Source organism: Pinus tabuliformis, chromosome J, assembly GCF_031772625.1.
Source record: "Pinus tabuliformis cultivar Carrire ecotype Pingquan chromosome J, CPIR1, whole genome shotgun sequence".
Classification (NCBI taxonomy): Eukaryota; Viridiplantae; Streptophyta; class Pinopsida; order Pinales; family Pinaceae; genus Pinus; species Pinus tabuliformis.
Window position 1 is genome coordinate 129,540,092 of NC_142295.1, and position 15,215 is coordinate 129,555,306.

A 15,215-nucleotide genomic window follows, 5' to 3' on the forward strand; every position below is an offset into this window, starting at 1 on the left:
GGCAGCCAGGCCAATCGGTCTAGTAGGCCCCACATCTGCATACCATGACATTTGTTAAAGACATGTACATAAAAAATCCAAAAACATTAAAAAATTCAAAAGTCAAAGTGTTATACCTGCATCATCCCACTGTTCACCTGGGGGCAGTGCCAGATCAGGGTCATTGCGGAAATCCATGCCCGCATATGGCCAATCCTCCACAAAGATCTCCTGCTGATCCAGCCAGTCTCGGAAAAATGCTCCCCAGCTATGTGGCCGGCCGCCACCTCCGCGTGGCATGATTCGAGCCCATCGTGAAGCCCTCGTCTCCCGAGGATCCCTAGGAGCATCCACGGCCATCGTCTGCAGCCGCATGGCTGGCACTCGCTCTAGAATAAGCGGGACTAAGATGGACCCGTAGCCGAACTGTTTCGTCTCCCCGCGACGACAGTTGCTCAGCTGCCTCTTCATGTTATTGGTCACTGCTGTGCACCAATCAAACACTGTAGGCTCAAGGCAATCGAGAGCTAACAAGAGATGAGTCTTTGAGGCCTCGTGGTTAGCCATACTACCCGCTGCCCGGGTCACCATGAACAAAATGGTGCGAAGCACTATGTTTCCCACTGTGGGGATTGCTACTTTCCCACTTCGCGCCTTCTCAGCCTCCGGACATACCCGAGCCATCAGATCATCTAGCGTGCCGCCGCTAGGTCGCTGCCCCTCTATGATGGGCCTCGCACCTCGGCGTGACAGCCAGGTCAAAAAGAAGATATCCATGTGGTCAAATTCGATATCCTGGCCCCGGATAGTGAATTTCATATCCACCGGGTTCCATGCCCTGATCAGTAGCTCGAGAAGATCATGCTGAGCTCTTAGGCGAGGTGTGAGAAAAAATTTCATAAAACCGCAAGCTCGCATGGCATTGCAGCGATCCACATTTGCCCAAGCAGCAACATCTTCGACATCGTGCACTCTTTCCTGCCATTGGAAAGCCATTACGTCCTGCAGGGACCATGAAAAGAAATTAGAAGTGCTGCCATTGGATTTTTTTACGTTCAAATTAAAACCAAATAATTTTTCCGCGCCAGCGCGGCTGTTTTAAAAACAGACGCGCTGGCCATGACAGCCCTTTGTTAATTTTCGAGGTCAGCGCGGAAGAACACGGGTTTTCCGCGCTGACCCGAAGTTGGCCACGTTTTGTCCTAATTCGGCCAGCGCGGACCCGCGTGGGATATCCGCGCTGACCGAGAGCGCATCCATGCACTAAGAATTCGCCCGATTGGGCAAATTCGACCGCTAAAATTCTACCAAAAACGACCAAAATGCAGGGCAAGAGAGCGAGAACCTACCTGGAAGAAGCGGTTCGAGAAATGGTGTCCGTACGGGCTGGAAATCACTCCGTCAACTTTCTGGCTTCTCCACGTCCTTCGCATCCAGAAATGGTAAAATGGTAAAAATGAGTTTTCACCCTCTTCTATTTATAGCAAAAACTTATAAAATTGTCATATTTTTGGGTTTTTTGCCACCTTTTGCCATAAATTTAGCCCTAGTTTTGTCAAATACATGTTTTGATATGTTTTTTACTCATATCGAATGGATTTATGCGGGTAGTGCTCTTGTGCAGGTTAATATAAACGGTGGAAATCATCATGGTTCTGAAATCACTTAGCCCCCAACAATGTCGTCTTTGAGCTCTTTTCCGACATAAAACGAGAAAAGATGGCCGAGCCTCCTTTCAGCTCGTTAAAGGGAACGAGAGGCGGTCATTTTCAGCTCTTTTTTCGACCGTATAACTTAAAAAGATTGCCGGGTGTTTGTCGTTTCGCACTCGTTATTGGTTCTAAAACGACGTGTTTTCGACCGCTTTTTTACTTTTTCGGGTCAAAAACACTATTTACGAAAAGTACTCCTCGATCGTAATGGTCGGGCGGTTCTTTCGAGCATTGTTTTATACTTTTTCGGGCTCGAGAGACACAACTGTACGAAAAAGGACCCCCCTGGAGTCTCCTTTTCTGCTGTCTTTTCAGACTCTCTAAACAAGAAAAGACGCCGAGTTTTTCCTTTGTCAGGCTCGTTAAACACTTGATGACATCGGACATTGTCAAAATGACACTCTTCAAGCATATGCTATCCCCGTCAAGCTTGTCATCCAAAAATAACCGGGGTACCTGCCAGAAATGGTGGGGAAAATGGAACAGTAATCATAGTCGTGTCGGCAGTATGTCGCTCTTGAACATGGCACTCTTCTGCTTCGTGTCTGGGTGGGATCATCTCATCTTGTTTTTCACTGGCCTCCGTGGGTTTGGGTTATCCTATTCGACCTCTCATCTGCCCATTGCCATCATCACTATACCCTTTGCTCATTTGATGTCAAATACTGCCAAACCCGCCATAGTGCCGCCGATATGTTCAAGAGAAGTTGACCTCTGCAATAATACAACCTCATCTGTCATCTCACACAAATCATTTTTCCTCTGTCTCGCGTCGATGATGTGGGAATCATTATGGCCCACCTTCGATCAAGGTCCCTTCCTGTCGACTTCAGCTCATTATCCGGGAAGGTGACTTAGAGACTCCCTTCAGGTGCCTTAGAGCCTGCATGCCTCAATGGCAGGTTCTTCGTGTTCGACGAGAGGTTTTCATCATTGGCCTCCGATCGAATGATTCCGTGGATGTTCGACAATAGCTCATTGATTCACATACCGCGGATTGTACCTATAGTACCTTGAGGGCCATTGTCATTATTGGTGGTCCCTCTCGCGTCTGTTAACGGTTTTCATCATTGACTGGTAATCAGACGATGTTCATGCATGTTCGACTTCGACTCATATATTCACATGTTTGAACTTGTACTTTGTTCGGATCGGGACGGAGCGCAAGACCCTGGATCCGTGTCTGTTATGGGCCAGGTTGCGATTTTGTGGATGATCATTACATGACTCATTGATGGATGGCTGCGCCCATACCTGAGTCTTCATGGATGGCTGCGACCATACCTTGTCATTATTATGGTCTCTTTAGCTGGGTGGCTGCGTCCATTCCACAGACCTTTTCGCATGTCTTTTGGATGGCTGCGCCCATGCCTAGACTGCATGTACTTGATTATCAGAGATATTTCGGTCCTTCCTGGTGGTGTTCCAGTTCGACGTGTGTTGTAAAGCATTTCACCCCTCCCACTCTCTCGGTCTTCATGCTTTAGGGGGCATCTGTTACACAGTAATTTGTCACTGCCTTCCTGTCAGTCACCCTGCTGTGTCAATCACTAAGCTTCATGTCTTCTGAACTAGCCCAGAAACCCATTTTTCTAAAGTTTTATGCCTCAGCGCGTCTGTTTAAAAAATATCCGCGATTACTGGCGCTCCATAATGTATTCAATGCGCTGACAGCTCGGAAGGACACTACTTTTCCGCGCTGGTCGCCAGCGCGTCTTTCCCGTGTTCTTCCGCGCTGACATGACTGTCCCAGTTATGTAGACGCGGCGACATCGCGTCAGTTTCCTCATTATCCGCGCTGATCCAGTTTGGGCGAATTTGTTCAAACAACCAGCCTTCCAGATAACTCCAGGCTTGGTTGTTAACTTTGTGAATGTCGACTCCCTTCTATGGCATGACTGTTCGACCCTTTGCAATCGTTTCTCTCAAAGATAAGCTCATCCTTCCACCTTTTTAGGAGACTCCTTCTCCTATATAAACTTCCACCACTACCATGAGCAGCTAGTTAGACTTAGCTTGGAATAGCTTGGATTGTACAGAGCTTGTAGTGCTCAGATTGCTGCTATAGGTGTGGTGTGCTAGGTGTGGAAGTGATTGATTGCTTAGGGAAGGTTGTTTGTGCTATTTATGTGAGAGAGAGAGTTGTTTGTCTTGGGAGAATCATCCTCAAAGGTGAATGCTTGAGATACATGCTGACTGGCCCTTCTTGAGAAAGTTACCGACGTCAGAACATTTGGTTGTACTCTTCTCTATTCTGATTAATAATAGATGACTGCTATTATTGTTCCATTCTCGTTTGTCTATGCAATGGTTAAATGTGAATTACATCTTTTCTGACTGATGTATGGTTACTTTTATTAGATTTCACGCTTGTGTTTGTTTCCCCTTCGTGTGTGCAGGTATCTATTCGCGGAGATCGCGGAGGATTGTGACCGGCCGAAGCGGAGGAGCGAAGGCAACATCTCTTCGTCAAACGACAGCGCAGGAATCCAAGTAGGTGCTTCTTACCTCTTGTTTAATTGTAATTAGGAACATGCGTAGCAGCATTGTGTGATTGTTGCTAGACCCCTGCTGGGCTAGTAGGGATCGCCTCTACCCGTAGAGGGGATTTACCTCTCCAACAACAATGCTTTGGCATCAAAGGTCAAGATGTATTGGAGGCAAGAGCTTTTGATATTTGCACAATAAACATATGATTGGAGGAATTTGTGACTTACCTCTAGATTGTGATTTCTATAAACATTGTGTTTATGGTGAATAGGATCAGGTTAGGTTTCTAGATGGTGCTATAAGAGAAAAAGGCATCCTGGAGTTAATACACATTGTGTGTTTGAACATTCCATCACTAGATAAATCATTTTACTATGTTTTATTTTTAATGATTTCTTGAGGAATACATGGATATATTTCCTCCAATAAAAATATTAAGTCTTCAATAAATTCAAAGAATTTAAGGATCTAATAGAAAACCAAACAAAGAAGAGAAAGATAAAGGTGTCAAGGACAAACAAAGGTGGAGAGCTCTATGGAAATTAATTTGAGCAATTTTGTGAATAGTGTGATATATCAAGGAAAAAGCTCGCTCCATAAATACCTCAATATAGTTATTGAATGAATACAACAAATATTAATGAAACATTAAGACGTGCTTAGTAATGTGAGATTATCACAAGAATTTTGGATAGAAGCATAGGTATTGTATCTTACATAGGAAATAGATCACCTTCATCAACATTAATTGATAAAACCATGCATGAGGCATGGCCCTGTAAGAAAACCTCTCTTGCACATCTCAATTTATTTTGTTGTGATGCTTATGTTCATTTTCCAAAGGAATAAACAAAAAAACAAAAAACAAAAAAATGTATGCTAGACAATAAAATAACAAAATGTATTTTTATTGGTTAGAAAGATAGTCTAAAGGATACAAGGTTTGGAACCTTTAAACAAGAAAGAATATTTATAGTTGAGATGTAATCTTTAGAGAAAGGGAAATTACTCCGAAGTAGGAAAACAAACCAAAAAAAAACTTGACAAATGTAGTTTGAGTTGGAGGACAGAGACTTTGATTCAACAAAGAAGATGAAATAGAGGAAGAATTTGAGGCCAATGGTTTGAGAAAGAAGACAAATGGAAAGGTATAGCCCCCCAAGTTTTTGCTCTTATTTTCTTTCATCTTCCATGGATTATGATCCTGAAACTATTAGGAAGGCAGTGGATTCAAACAAAAATGAACTTTGGAACAAGGCCATGGTTGAAAAAATGGAAGCCTTGGACAAAAATTGGGCATGGGATTCGGTCAAGTTATCTACCAAAGACAAACTTGATGGTAGAAACTGGGTGTTCGAGAATAAGTTCAACATAAAATGTGAAGTTGAGAAGTACAAAACTCACCTACTATTCCACGGATTTTCCCAAGTTGAGGGTTTTGATTTTGGTGAGATTTTCCTCCTATTGCTAAGTTAACTTCAATTAAATTTCTTTTGTTTATCATCATTGTATTTGATCTTGAAGTAGAACAAATGGATTTCAAGACAACATTCCTATATGTGGATCTTGAAGTAGAACAAATGGATTTCAAGACAACATTCCTATATGTGGATCTTGAAGAAGAAATCTACATAGAACAGTGAAAGGATTTTACAATAAGGGAAAGAATAAGTTGTTTTGAAAATAAAAAAATGTCCTACATGGCTAAAACAATCTCTAAGAATGTGATATGAAAAGTTGACACTTATATATTAAGACTTGGATTTTCAAGAAGTAATGTTAGTCATTGTGTGCATTTGACACATGTGGGTGATCATTTTGTTTTTGTGGCATTATATGTTAATGTATGTTGGTAATTGGAATGACATGAAGGAAATTTATCAAGAATGTAAAATCTTGGCGTTGCAAACTAAAAGAGATTGTTTAAACAAGAAACTTTATCTCTAGAATAGTGTCCCAAGATAGAAGAAGTAAAAGTCATATCTTGTGTTCCTTATGGAAACATTGTTGGAAGTTTGATGCATATTATTATTTGTACTAAACCAAACATTGCCCATGTAGTAAGAATTTTGAGAGAAAAAGCATAAATTTATCATTTTTTCCATAATAACAACTTTGCATTGATTTCTTCTCGTCAACCCTAATTATTCTTAAACTTCAAAATGATCCTCTTATGTAATATTATTATTGTAATGCTAAATATTATATACATATATAATTTCAGATTCAAAGCCTTCTCTGTTTCCAAAGTTTCTCACTAACTACCCAAGTGGTTAAACACAAATCAAAAATTTCAAAAGTTGTAAATTAGAAATAAATTTTCAAAAATTGTAAATTAGAAATCAATTCTTGTAGATTATTAAAGTTAACAAAGGAGAAGGTTGAAATTAACTGTTGTATGAAGCAGTGCCTCAGTGGCCGGAGGAAATTCTTTAAGACACAAGTGAGTGAGGAATAAATAAAACTTAAAACAAAACATTACCTGTTCCTTTTGGGAAAAAAAATCTCTCTTCTTTAAACAAAAACAAACAAACAAACAAACTCTTTTTTAAAATTTCACTCTTATAAATAATTCACAACATTTTTCCATGATTTCACTCTTATAATTAATTCACAACATTTTAGCCTAATTATCGGAGATGTGGTTGTTTGTTCAGTTTAATGTATATCATAATGCCACCATGGGAAAACGTAGATGGTGATTATTCTATATCGTTGATCTTGAGGGCCAGATTTTTTTATTGGCACAGACCCATATAAATTTATACTTAATATTCAGGTAGTGTCCCATGACTAGTTCGGAACGTTATTCAACATTTAGGTGGAGAGTCAAAGTTCAAGAAATCCTCCCCTTGTAGTAGGTTACCCTGTTAATGCAGAAGTACACACCACACCAGACACAAGTGTGGCAATTGATGAAACTCGTCCTTGCGTCCAATTTTACCTATAAATTGAAACAAGAATCCCATCAGCTTTATGGATGCATTTTAAGCGTTCAGCAGAAAACAGTGACGTATTATAACAACATCTTATGTTTAATTTGCGGTACACAACACACCTACGAGTGAGTATATTTCCTTACCATGTGAATGCACAGCACTACCCAATCATTTCTCCCATGGTATAACAAGCTCAATGTTCTTCCCGATTGAAAGAGACAGATTTGAAATCACTAAAACAACATCAAAGCTATTATAACGATCCATTTCAGGTCTAAAATCAGTTTTGATTCTCTTCATAGAGAATGATGCTGAAACATCCACAATCATTTTATCCATGATTGCCTCCAATTTCATGTATGAATTAGCATAATGAGAACGAACAGCAGTGGTAGTTCCCAAAATTGTAATGTTCTCCAGAAGCCATCCTTCCCCAATTGCATATTCCCCCATTTGGACTTCTGATCTCAGTCTCACTCCTTCCTCTACAATATCTGCGTAAAACTCGATATAACTTGACTTGCCATGCTTTATTACCATTTCCAAATCCTCTCCATTGTCCACATATAGGTCCCCGTATGATTCCTTCCTACCACCCAAAGCAACCACCAGACTAAATGGGCTTCTTCTGGCTTCCCTAGTTGTCATACCCATTTCTTGCAACGGCAAAATAGTCCCCTCTAATACATGGACATTGATGGTATCTAGTGGAGCAAGAAGACTAACATATGTGCCACTCTCAACTGTTATTGACTCTGATACATTGTACAAACTGTACCAAGTTCCCTTTGGAAAATAAGCATCCACAGTCTTTGCTCCTTGCTTTAAAACAGGGGAGACCAAGACCGCTTTACCCAATAGAAACTGGGTGCTGATTCCCAGTGTATTAGGATCCTCAGGGAATGTAAAGAACAGAGGCCTTGCAATGGGAGATCCTTTAGTGTGAGCTTCAAATGCCAATGTGTAGATATATGGAAGAAGCCTGTATCTCAGACCTAATGCTTTCCTTGCAGACATTGTGACTGATTTCCACAGGTAAAGCTCTTGGTGCTTTGTTCCCTTCTCTGAGTGATCTCTAGCAAAAGGATAAAAGGAACCTAATTGAATCCACCTATTGCAAAGCTCTTCGGTTGTGTCTTCTATAAATCCACAAATATCAGCACCTACCATTGGGACTCCAAACAATCCAAAACTCAGCATTGTAGGTATGGAGTACCAGAGATCATCCCATGTTGCAGCATTGTCCCCTGTCCAATGTGCAGCATGGGCCCCTGATCCAATAAAGGTAGAACGGGTTAGTATGAATGGCCTCTTCTTTATTACTGATTTCAATGCTGTGTTTGTCATAATAGCCTCTGATAACCCATATAGATTATGAGCATTGTACTCCAAGATATTATTATAGTGAACTAAACTAGCCGCCATGGTTTTGTCACCCAGTGGTCTGTGTGTTCCAGAAGCATTGATTTTGTAAGGGGGATCATCCCATCTGGTGGTGTTCGCATCGCTACAAATGCAATTGCAATCTGTCTGTGCATCTTTCCGTGGGCAATCCCCTTCCTTTGGCAAGGAACATGTGACCCCACTACAGAAGTTTGAAACTTCATTCATATCAAGCCAAAGACCATCAAATGCAATTGTCTCATGAAACTCAGAGATTTCTTTTGTCCAAAATGACTGCGTATTGGGATTGAGAAAATCTGGAAAATAGACTGGGCCTGGCCACACTTTTGCTAAATATGGCACACCTCCTCGTTTAACAAAAATGTCATCTTGTATCCCTCTCTGAAAAGTCTTGTATGTTTCGTTTAAGCCTATTCCTGCACAATTAAGCAAATGAATTGTATGTTCAGAATATACTAACAAGGCTCAGTTCAGTTCTTATTTCTTTCTCTGTTCTTTTTCTCCAATTCTAGGACAATAACCAATTGAACCTACCTGGATCAATAATCAGAACATATTTCTGCCCGTTAGCATGGATTCGTTCAACAAACTTTTGCATTTCCATCTCAGGGAAATTCAGAGGATCTAGAGTAAAATCCTTGTAGCTATCCATATAATCAATGTCTGTCCAAATCGTTTCTAGAGGAATTTTTGCTGCTGCATATCCATCTACAACTGATTCAACAACCGAAATATTTTCATATCCCCACCTGCATTGGTGAAAGCCTGTGCAATCCAATCCAATTATATAAATTAAAAGGACTGCAAATACAAAATCATATCCTGACTAAGTATATTAAAACTACTTCAGAAAATCACGGAAAGAGCTTAAAGGATGTGGTTACGAGAGTAAATGGATGGCAATGTGATCACATGTTCAGAGTAACTGCTGCCAAGGCAGTATTAAACTGAACTTTGTCACTGATCATCCTGTAAATCAGTGATAAAAAATGAAAGGGTTTGAATATTTTTCTTTTTCAAGAACTTGATTTACATGTTCAGAGTAACTGCTGCCAAGACAGTATTAAACTGAACTTTGTCACTGATCATCCTGTAAATCAGTGATAAAAAATGAAAGGGTTTGAATATTTTTCTTTTTCAAGAACTTGATTTTATAGGTTAAAAAAGACTTCCCTTCTACTATAATTTATAACAACGCATAGCATTTCTTGCAATTAAAAAGTTAAAAATGAACATTACATCATTGCATCATTCAATCATCCCAAGTTTATTCCTGTTAACCATTTCTTACCAGCTAACAAATTCATATACATTTTTACCATATGTTTTTGGTGTCTGCTGAGTCCTAAGCATATGTCAGAATTCATATATCCTCCTCAATACACACTAGATTGGAGCTCTGAAAATTCCTGAATTTTAATACACTAATATCAGGAGAAACGTTTACACTTATTCCCATCTGTTGGCTGAAGCAACAATTGTGTGGTCCCCTTTCACATAGGCCACATTTAAGCAGCCTTATGTGTTCAAACTTCGTCCTCTCAAGTCTCTGGAGGATTTTTTCTATACTCCATGCCTTTTTTCCTCACATCTCTATTAATATAAAAACAATTATATCTATGTGAGCAGATTCAGTAACTTTCTAGGGGTTAAAATTTCTTCCTAGCAGCCTTTTTACAGTCTGGCAATACAAATCATCCAAAGGAGGGTCTAATCATAAGTGAAGTCTCCACCTAATATACGTAGAGCAGAATTTTCTTGCATCAAAAACGATAGAAACACACAAATATATTCCTTGAAATGTGAGCTTGTTTCTTTTGCAGCTTTCCATTGTCTGTAAAAATGTGAAGTGATAGTTTGGTAAGGATTCTATCCAATCAATCAATTAACATGGGCACTGTAGACTTTATTCTACTATGTAGTCAGAAAATAAATTAACTTTGATTTTGAGTTTGTGACAACCACAGTTCAAATGCTTGTCCTCGCTTATTAGGTGCCCATGTTCTAGAATGGCCTAGAGAATAGGCATTGGTCACCTTTCCACCTCTTTAAGAAAGGAATCTCATTGATCAGGGGAATACCTTTAATTACTTGGGAGTTAACCTGTAAAACTAGATTTTTTTTCTTTGGCTTTTGCAAAAGGAGAAAAGGCTGCCAAATCTCAAAGAAACTGTAAGTCATTCCAATTGCTATTTAAATAGATAGTCCTGATATACAGAGTGGCCTTAAATTCAGGATTCTTTTCATAGCTTCCCACAATTGAAGCTAGTGGTGCAGCTGGCTCTATCTTCCGGTTACGAAATTTGAGGGGGAAATTCCAAGTGTCTACTTGTGGGGGTTACTTGCCTGATTAGCGACAAAATTTAGATCTTGTAAATCTGAAAAAGGATCACCTAATTTGATCCATCTTGCTATTAGACTAGGATAGTTGTAACTTAGAAGCACACTGGTCCTAGGAAAAGAAATCATAGTACAGTAGAATTGAATGCCTCCACCTGCACATCCAACACTCAGACTGCCGAGGTGAAAAGCTCCACTACTGATTGGGAAAAACGTTCATGCCCGATGGGATGCCAAAAACATTGGAATTCTTCTAACAAATCAAATCCTATATACTTGCAAACTTCCTCTCATCAAGGGACAGAGTAAGTTTCCAGAGGTCTTCAAACTTACTTTATGCTGCTATGATTGATCTGAGTGAAGGAATGGAGGTGATACCAAAATCATGGCAATTACAATATCGCTCAGGTAAGAACTTTTCCTTGTAGACAGAGGCAGGAACTGACCTGAGCTCAGAATCAGGAACTTGCATGTCCCTGTCCTGAAGCTTACTCTGTCCCTATGATGAGGGGAAGCTTGTGAAGTGGGTCAACAGGATTGTATGTTATAATGTAATAGATGAAAACTACTGATACAACAAGAACATTTCATAGTGTAATCGGATGTTGACATTAGGACACACATAATACATCACTTGCTGCTTCTACTAGTTAAAACATCAAAGATAATGAGCTACTTTGCCTGTGAAAAAACAAGATAGAAAAGTTGTATTAACAGAATCCAGAAAAGGAGGGATTGAATCGATGAGGGTTTTGACTGTGGGCTTTGAACATTTGCCCCCGGAGAGCTGTGTTAGATCCTTTTCAAAGGGGTGATTTGGAGAGTGCCCCAGTCCTCCCAAGAATGTGGGTGCCTAAAAAGCATGGAGTTAACTTTGGGCCCTGAACATTGCCAGCACAAAATTAAAATAAAAATCCCAGAAAACACCGTAAGTATGGAAAAGGACTACTAATTTCCTTTTTTCAGAAATAAAGAAGCAACAAACTCATAGAAATCTACAAAATTCACAAGAGAAGTATGAGCAAATACCAAAAGACCAGTATGGCATTGGAGCAGGACGACCAATGAGTCGTGTGTACTGTTGAACAACAGCAAGCGGAGAAGGACCTGAGAAAAAATAAAAATCCAATACTCCCCCAATTGCTCTATATGTCAAGTAGGATTCCCCATACTGAACATCCATGCCATTGCTATTCAGCAGGAGAACCCCATGAGCAACACCACCCTCTCTCACATCCATATAAAATGGATGAGACCCATATAGATCCACATACAGATTCGCACTGGCAATGTCTGAATTCCAGAGTGTATAGCTCTCATTCTTGTTGAGACGAAATCCAGGCCTGGTGCTCTCTCCTAATCCATACAGAGAAGCAGAAAATGGAAGCACAGTAGAGATCTCCAAGTATTGGTCTTTAAACACCAAATTTCCAAATAAATCACCATTGTTATACATCGCAGTTGAATTAAAGAGAGTTTCTCCACTTGAACGCCTTGTAATTGCAAAGCCGAATGGATTGTTAGAGTAAGTAAACAGCAATTCATGAAGATGGTCCTTAGAATCCACTTCATCTTTATCAGTATCAGTGCTGTTAGTATACACCCCATTATATCTAGGCAGAATATCTCTTGGAACTTCCCATCTCTGCTTCTCACTATCAGTAATATAAACTCTCAGCTGATCATTGGATTCATACCTGAAAACCAGCCATATTCAATCCAGTTAAGCCCTCTTTCTTAGTTCATGAACTAACACAGATTCATGTAAGTCTAATGCTCTATGCACCTTAAGATTGCCAAGCTTCAGGTTGTATATTTCAAATCTGATATTTGACAAGTGGCTCATTTATTTATGTGAATTCTAAATAGGTATCCAAACTTCAGGCCGTATATTAAATTCTAGTATTTGACCAGTGGCCTATTTGCTACTGTGAATTCTAAATAAGTATCCAAGCTCCAGGTTGTATATTTGATTTCTAATATTTGACTAGCAGCCCATCTTTTCATGTGAACTCTAAATATGTATGCTTAAGCTTTGGCAACCTCATGTCTATAGCCTATATCCATATCAGGTCGCATATTTGAATTCTAATATTTGACAATTGGCCCATCTTTTTATGGGATTCTAAATAGCTATCCTTGAGCTTGGTAAACTCATGTCTATAGCTTATATCCATTTCAAGCAAAAGGCTTAGATGGGTCTGTGCTGCTGTCCATATCTAATGCATTATGCACTCAGAAGTTTATACACGTATTTTTTTATCAGCAATTGAATTTCAAACATGGTTTAAAAATGTTCTTGATAAGCGAAGTGAAGCCACGTAGGAACTCACTGACGCTCTGCTGCACTACGGTAACTTAAAAAATATGGAATGTAGCAGTTAAACAAGTACAAAGCAACACAATAAATGGATAATACAAGCACAAGAATATCATCTCAATGGAACTATGAAATCTGAGAGAACTACATGGGACAGGAAAAGAAGAGAATGCAGTCAATAGGATGCAACACGTGCTATATGCGGTCTGCTGTCACAGAGGATATAGGCCAGATAAGGGATATGAACAGAACTTGTAACCTTTGCTGCCAACACTATGGTGAAGGACGATTGCACTCCGGTATTATACTCTGCCCAGTTTTCTTCTATCAAGCAAAATATATCTGGCGTTTTTTTTTAGTTTTTCCAAGTTCAAATCTTCCTAATTCCAACTGTTTCTGTATGATGATTTTGTTGCTTTCAACTGTATTTTATCTTGTTATTGCAGAAATTGTGTTTTCTTTGCTGAAAATAGTATGCATAGTTAGGCAACGTTTAATCTCTGAAATTTGTAAATTCATAGAAAAAAACTATAGATCAATGGTATCAAAGCATTTTGATCATGGAAATGCTTTCAAATTCGTTCTTATATGGTGAAGCAGGTTATGCCTGGAGTTCAAAGATAAAGAGGCTAGAGTCAACATTGAGCAAAAGCCAAAACCAAAGTCAGGGCCTGAGTAAGAGCCAAAACAAATCTTGATGAGTAAAGCAATATATATGGTGCTTAGACCAATGTTAAACTTATTGTTATTGAGAATTTATGGCCAATGGTCTGAAATATAATTTATGGGCAAGATCGGGGAAATTTTGCAAATTATCGGGAAACTTATGAAAATACAAAAATAATATTTTTCAATTTTTTTAACTTTTAAAGAAATGTTAATATCAAACAAACACATTGTGACATAAACATGAAGATAAAATTGTAATTAAAGATATATAAGATGCCAGTTAATTGGGGTTTTTGGGTGGTTGGGGGAATGATTATCATCCTCTCTACCTAGGTTCAATTCCCGCAAGTGACATGTTGAGCTCATATCTTCGAGCCTTATTGTCGTACGGACTTGAGCCCTATGGAATATCTTATCTTTGCCTATGGGTTGGAGGGTTGGGTGTTTTGTTAAAAAAAAAAAAAGATGTATAAGATGTCAAGTGGTACATCAAACAGTGATATTAAAATATAATATTTATCTTGAGCCATAAGGCTTGACAAGATAAAACAAAAACGAATGTATCTCATGAGATTATCGTCATGAGGTATCTACATACTACAAGGCTAATCATGATGCACTAAGATATCAATGACTCCCTCTACCCCTTTTATGGCCAAAAGTCAACGTTGGTGCTTTTCCTCTAGAAGTGTTAGGTGGATGTGTTGAGGATGAGCTTGAAGTGAGGATGAGCTTGAAGTAGAAGGCACAATTCTTGGTGAGTGAAAGTTGAAGTGGAATGTCTTATGAGCTTGAGGTAGAAGGTGCAATTCTTGGGGATAAGGTGAAAGTTGAAGTGGAATGTCTTCCTCCTTTTCCCTTAGTTGCCTATCTCTATGGAGGTAGTAGCATTGGTTGTGGCATATTCTCAATGTCCTCCTCCTGCTCCAAATGTGTCTCTCTTGAAAGTGGAACATACTAGGATACCTCCTCATCAACATGATGCTCCAACTACTTGGGTACCTTGTCCATGGAAAGCCTCTCAGTCTCCACCCTCCGCAGACCCATGGTGTCAAGTGCATCCAATGAAATGGCATCAGTGTCGACTACTTTGTCTATATACCTCATCCACAACCTAAGATTGTAATAGCCATAGACAATGTCATTGAGGTGGCGGACATCTAAACTACATGAAGGCCATTTTGTAATCAAAGGATGGGCATACAAAAAAAAAAAAAAAATTAAACATTTCTAACCTATTGCGCTTTTTGGAGTGTATTTTTTCAAAGGCACTCCAATTGCACTTACCCCGTGAAGAGTTGTAAATTTGACTTAGCACCCAAATGGCAAGTTTTTGCAACTATGGGGCTCTTTTACCATAGT

At 39.4% G+C, this 15,215-nt stretch overlaps 1 protein-coding gene across 1 annotated transcript in view; it reads right to left on the bottom strand.

Moving 5' to 3' along the window:
* Positions 1-6,708: 6,708 nt before the first annotated feature.
* LOC149225953 (putative alpha-glucosidase Os06g0675700) overlaps positions 6,709-15,215 on the bottom strand; it is a 43,706-nt gene continuing 35,199 nt past the window's right edge. The window contains exons 2-5 of the mRNA XM_089377351.1: positions 11,894-12,561; positions 9,059-9,289; positions 7,264-8,940; positions 6,709-7,125 (exon numbers count right to left, since the gene is read on the bottom strand). Coding sequence (XP_089233477.1) covers positions 7,289-8,940; positions 9,059-9,289; positions 11,894-12,561 — 2,551 coding nt within the window. The 3' untranslated portion in view covers positions 6,709-7,125; positions 7,264-7,288. The remainder of the gene's footprint in view (positions 7,126-7,263; positions 8,941-9,058; positions 9,290-11,893; positions 12,562-15,215) is intronic.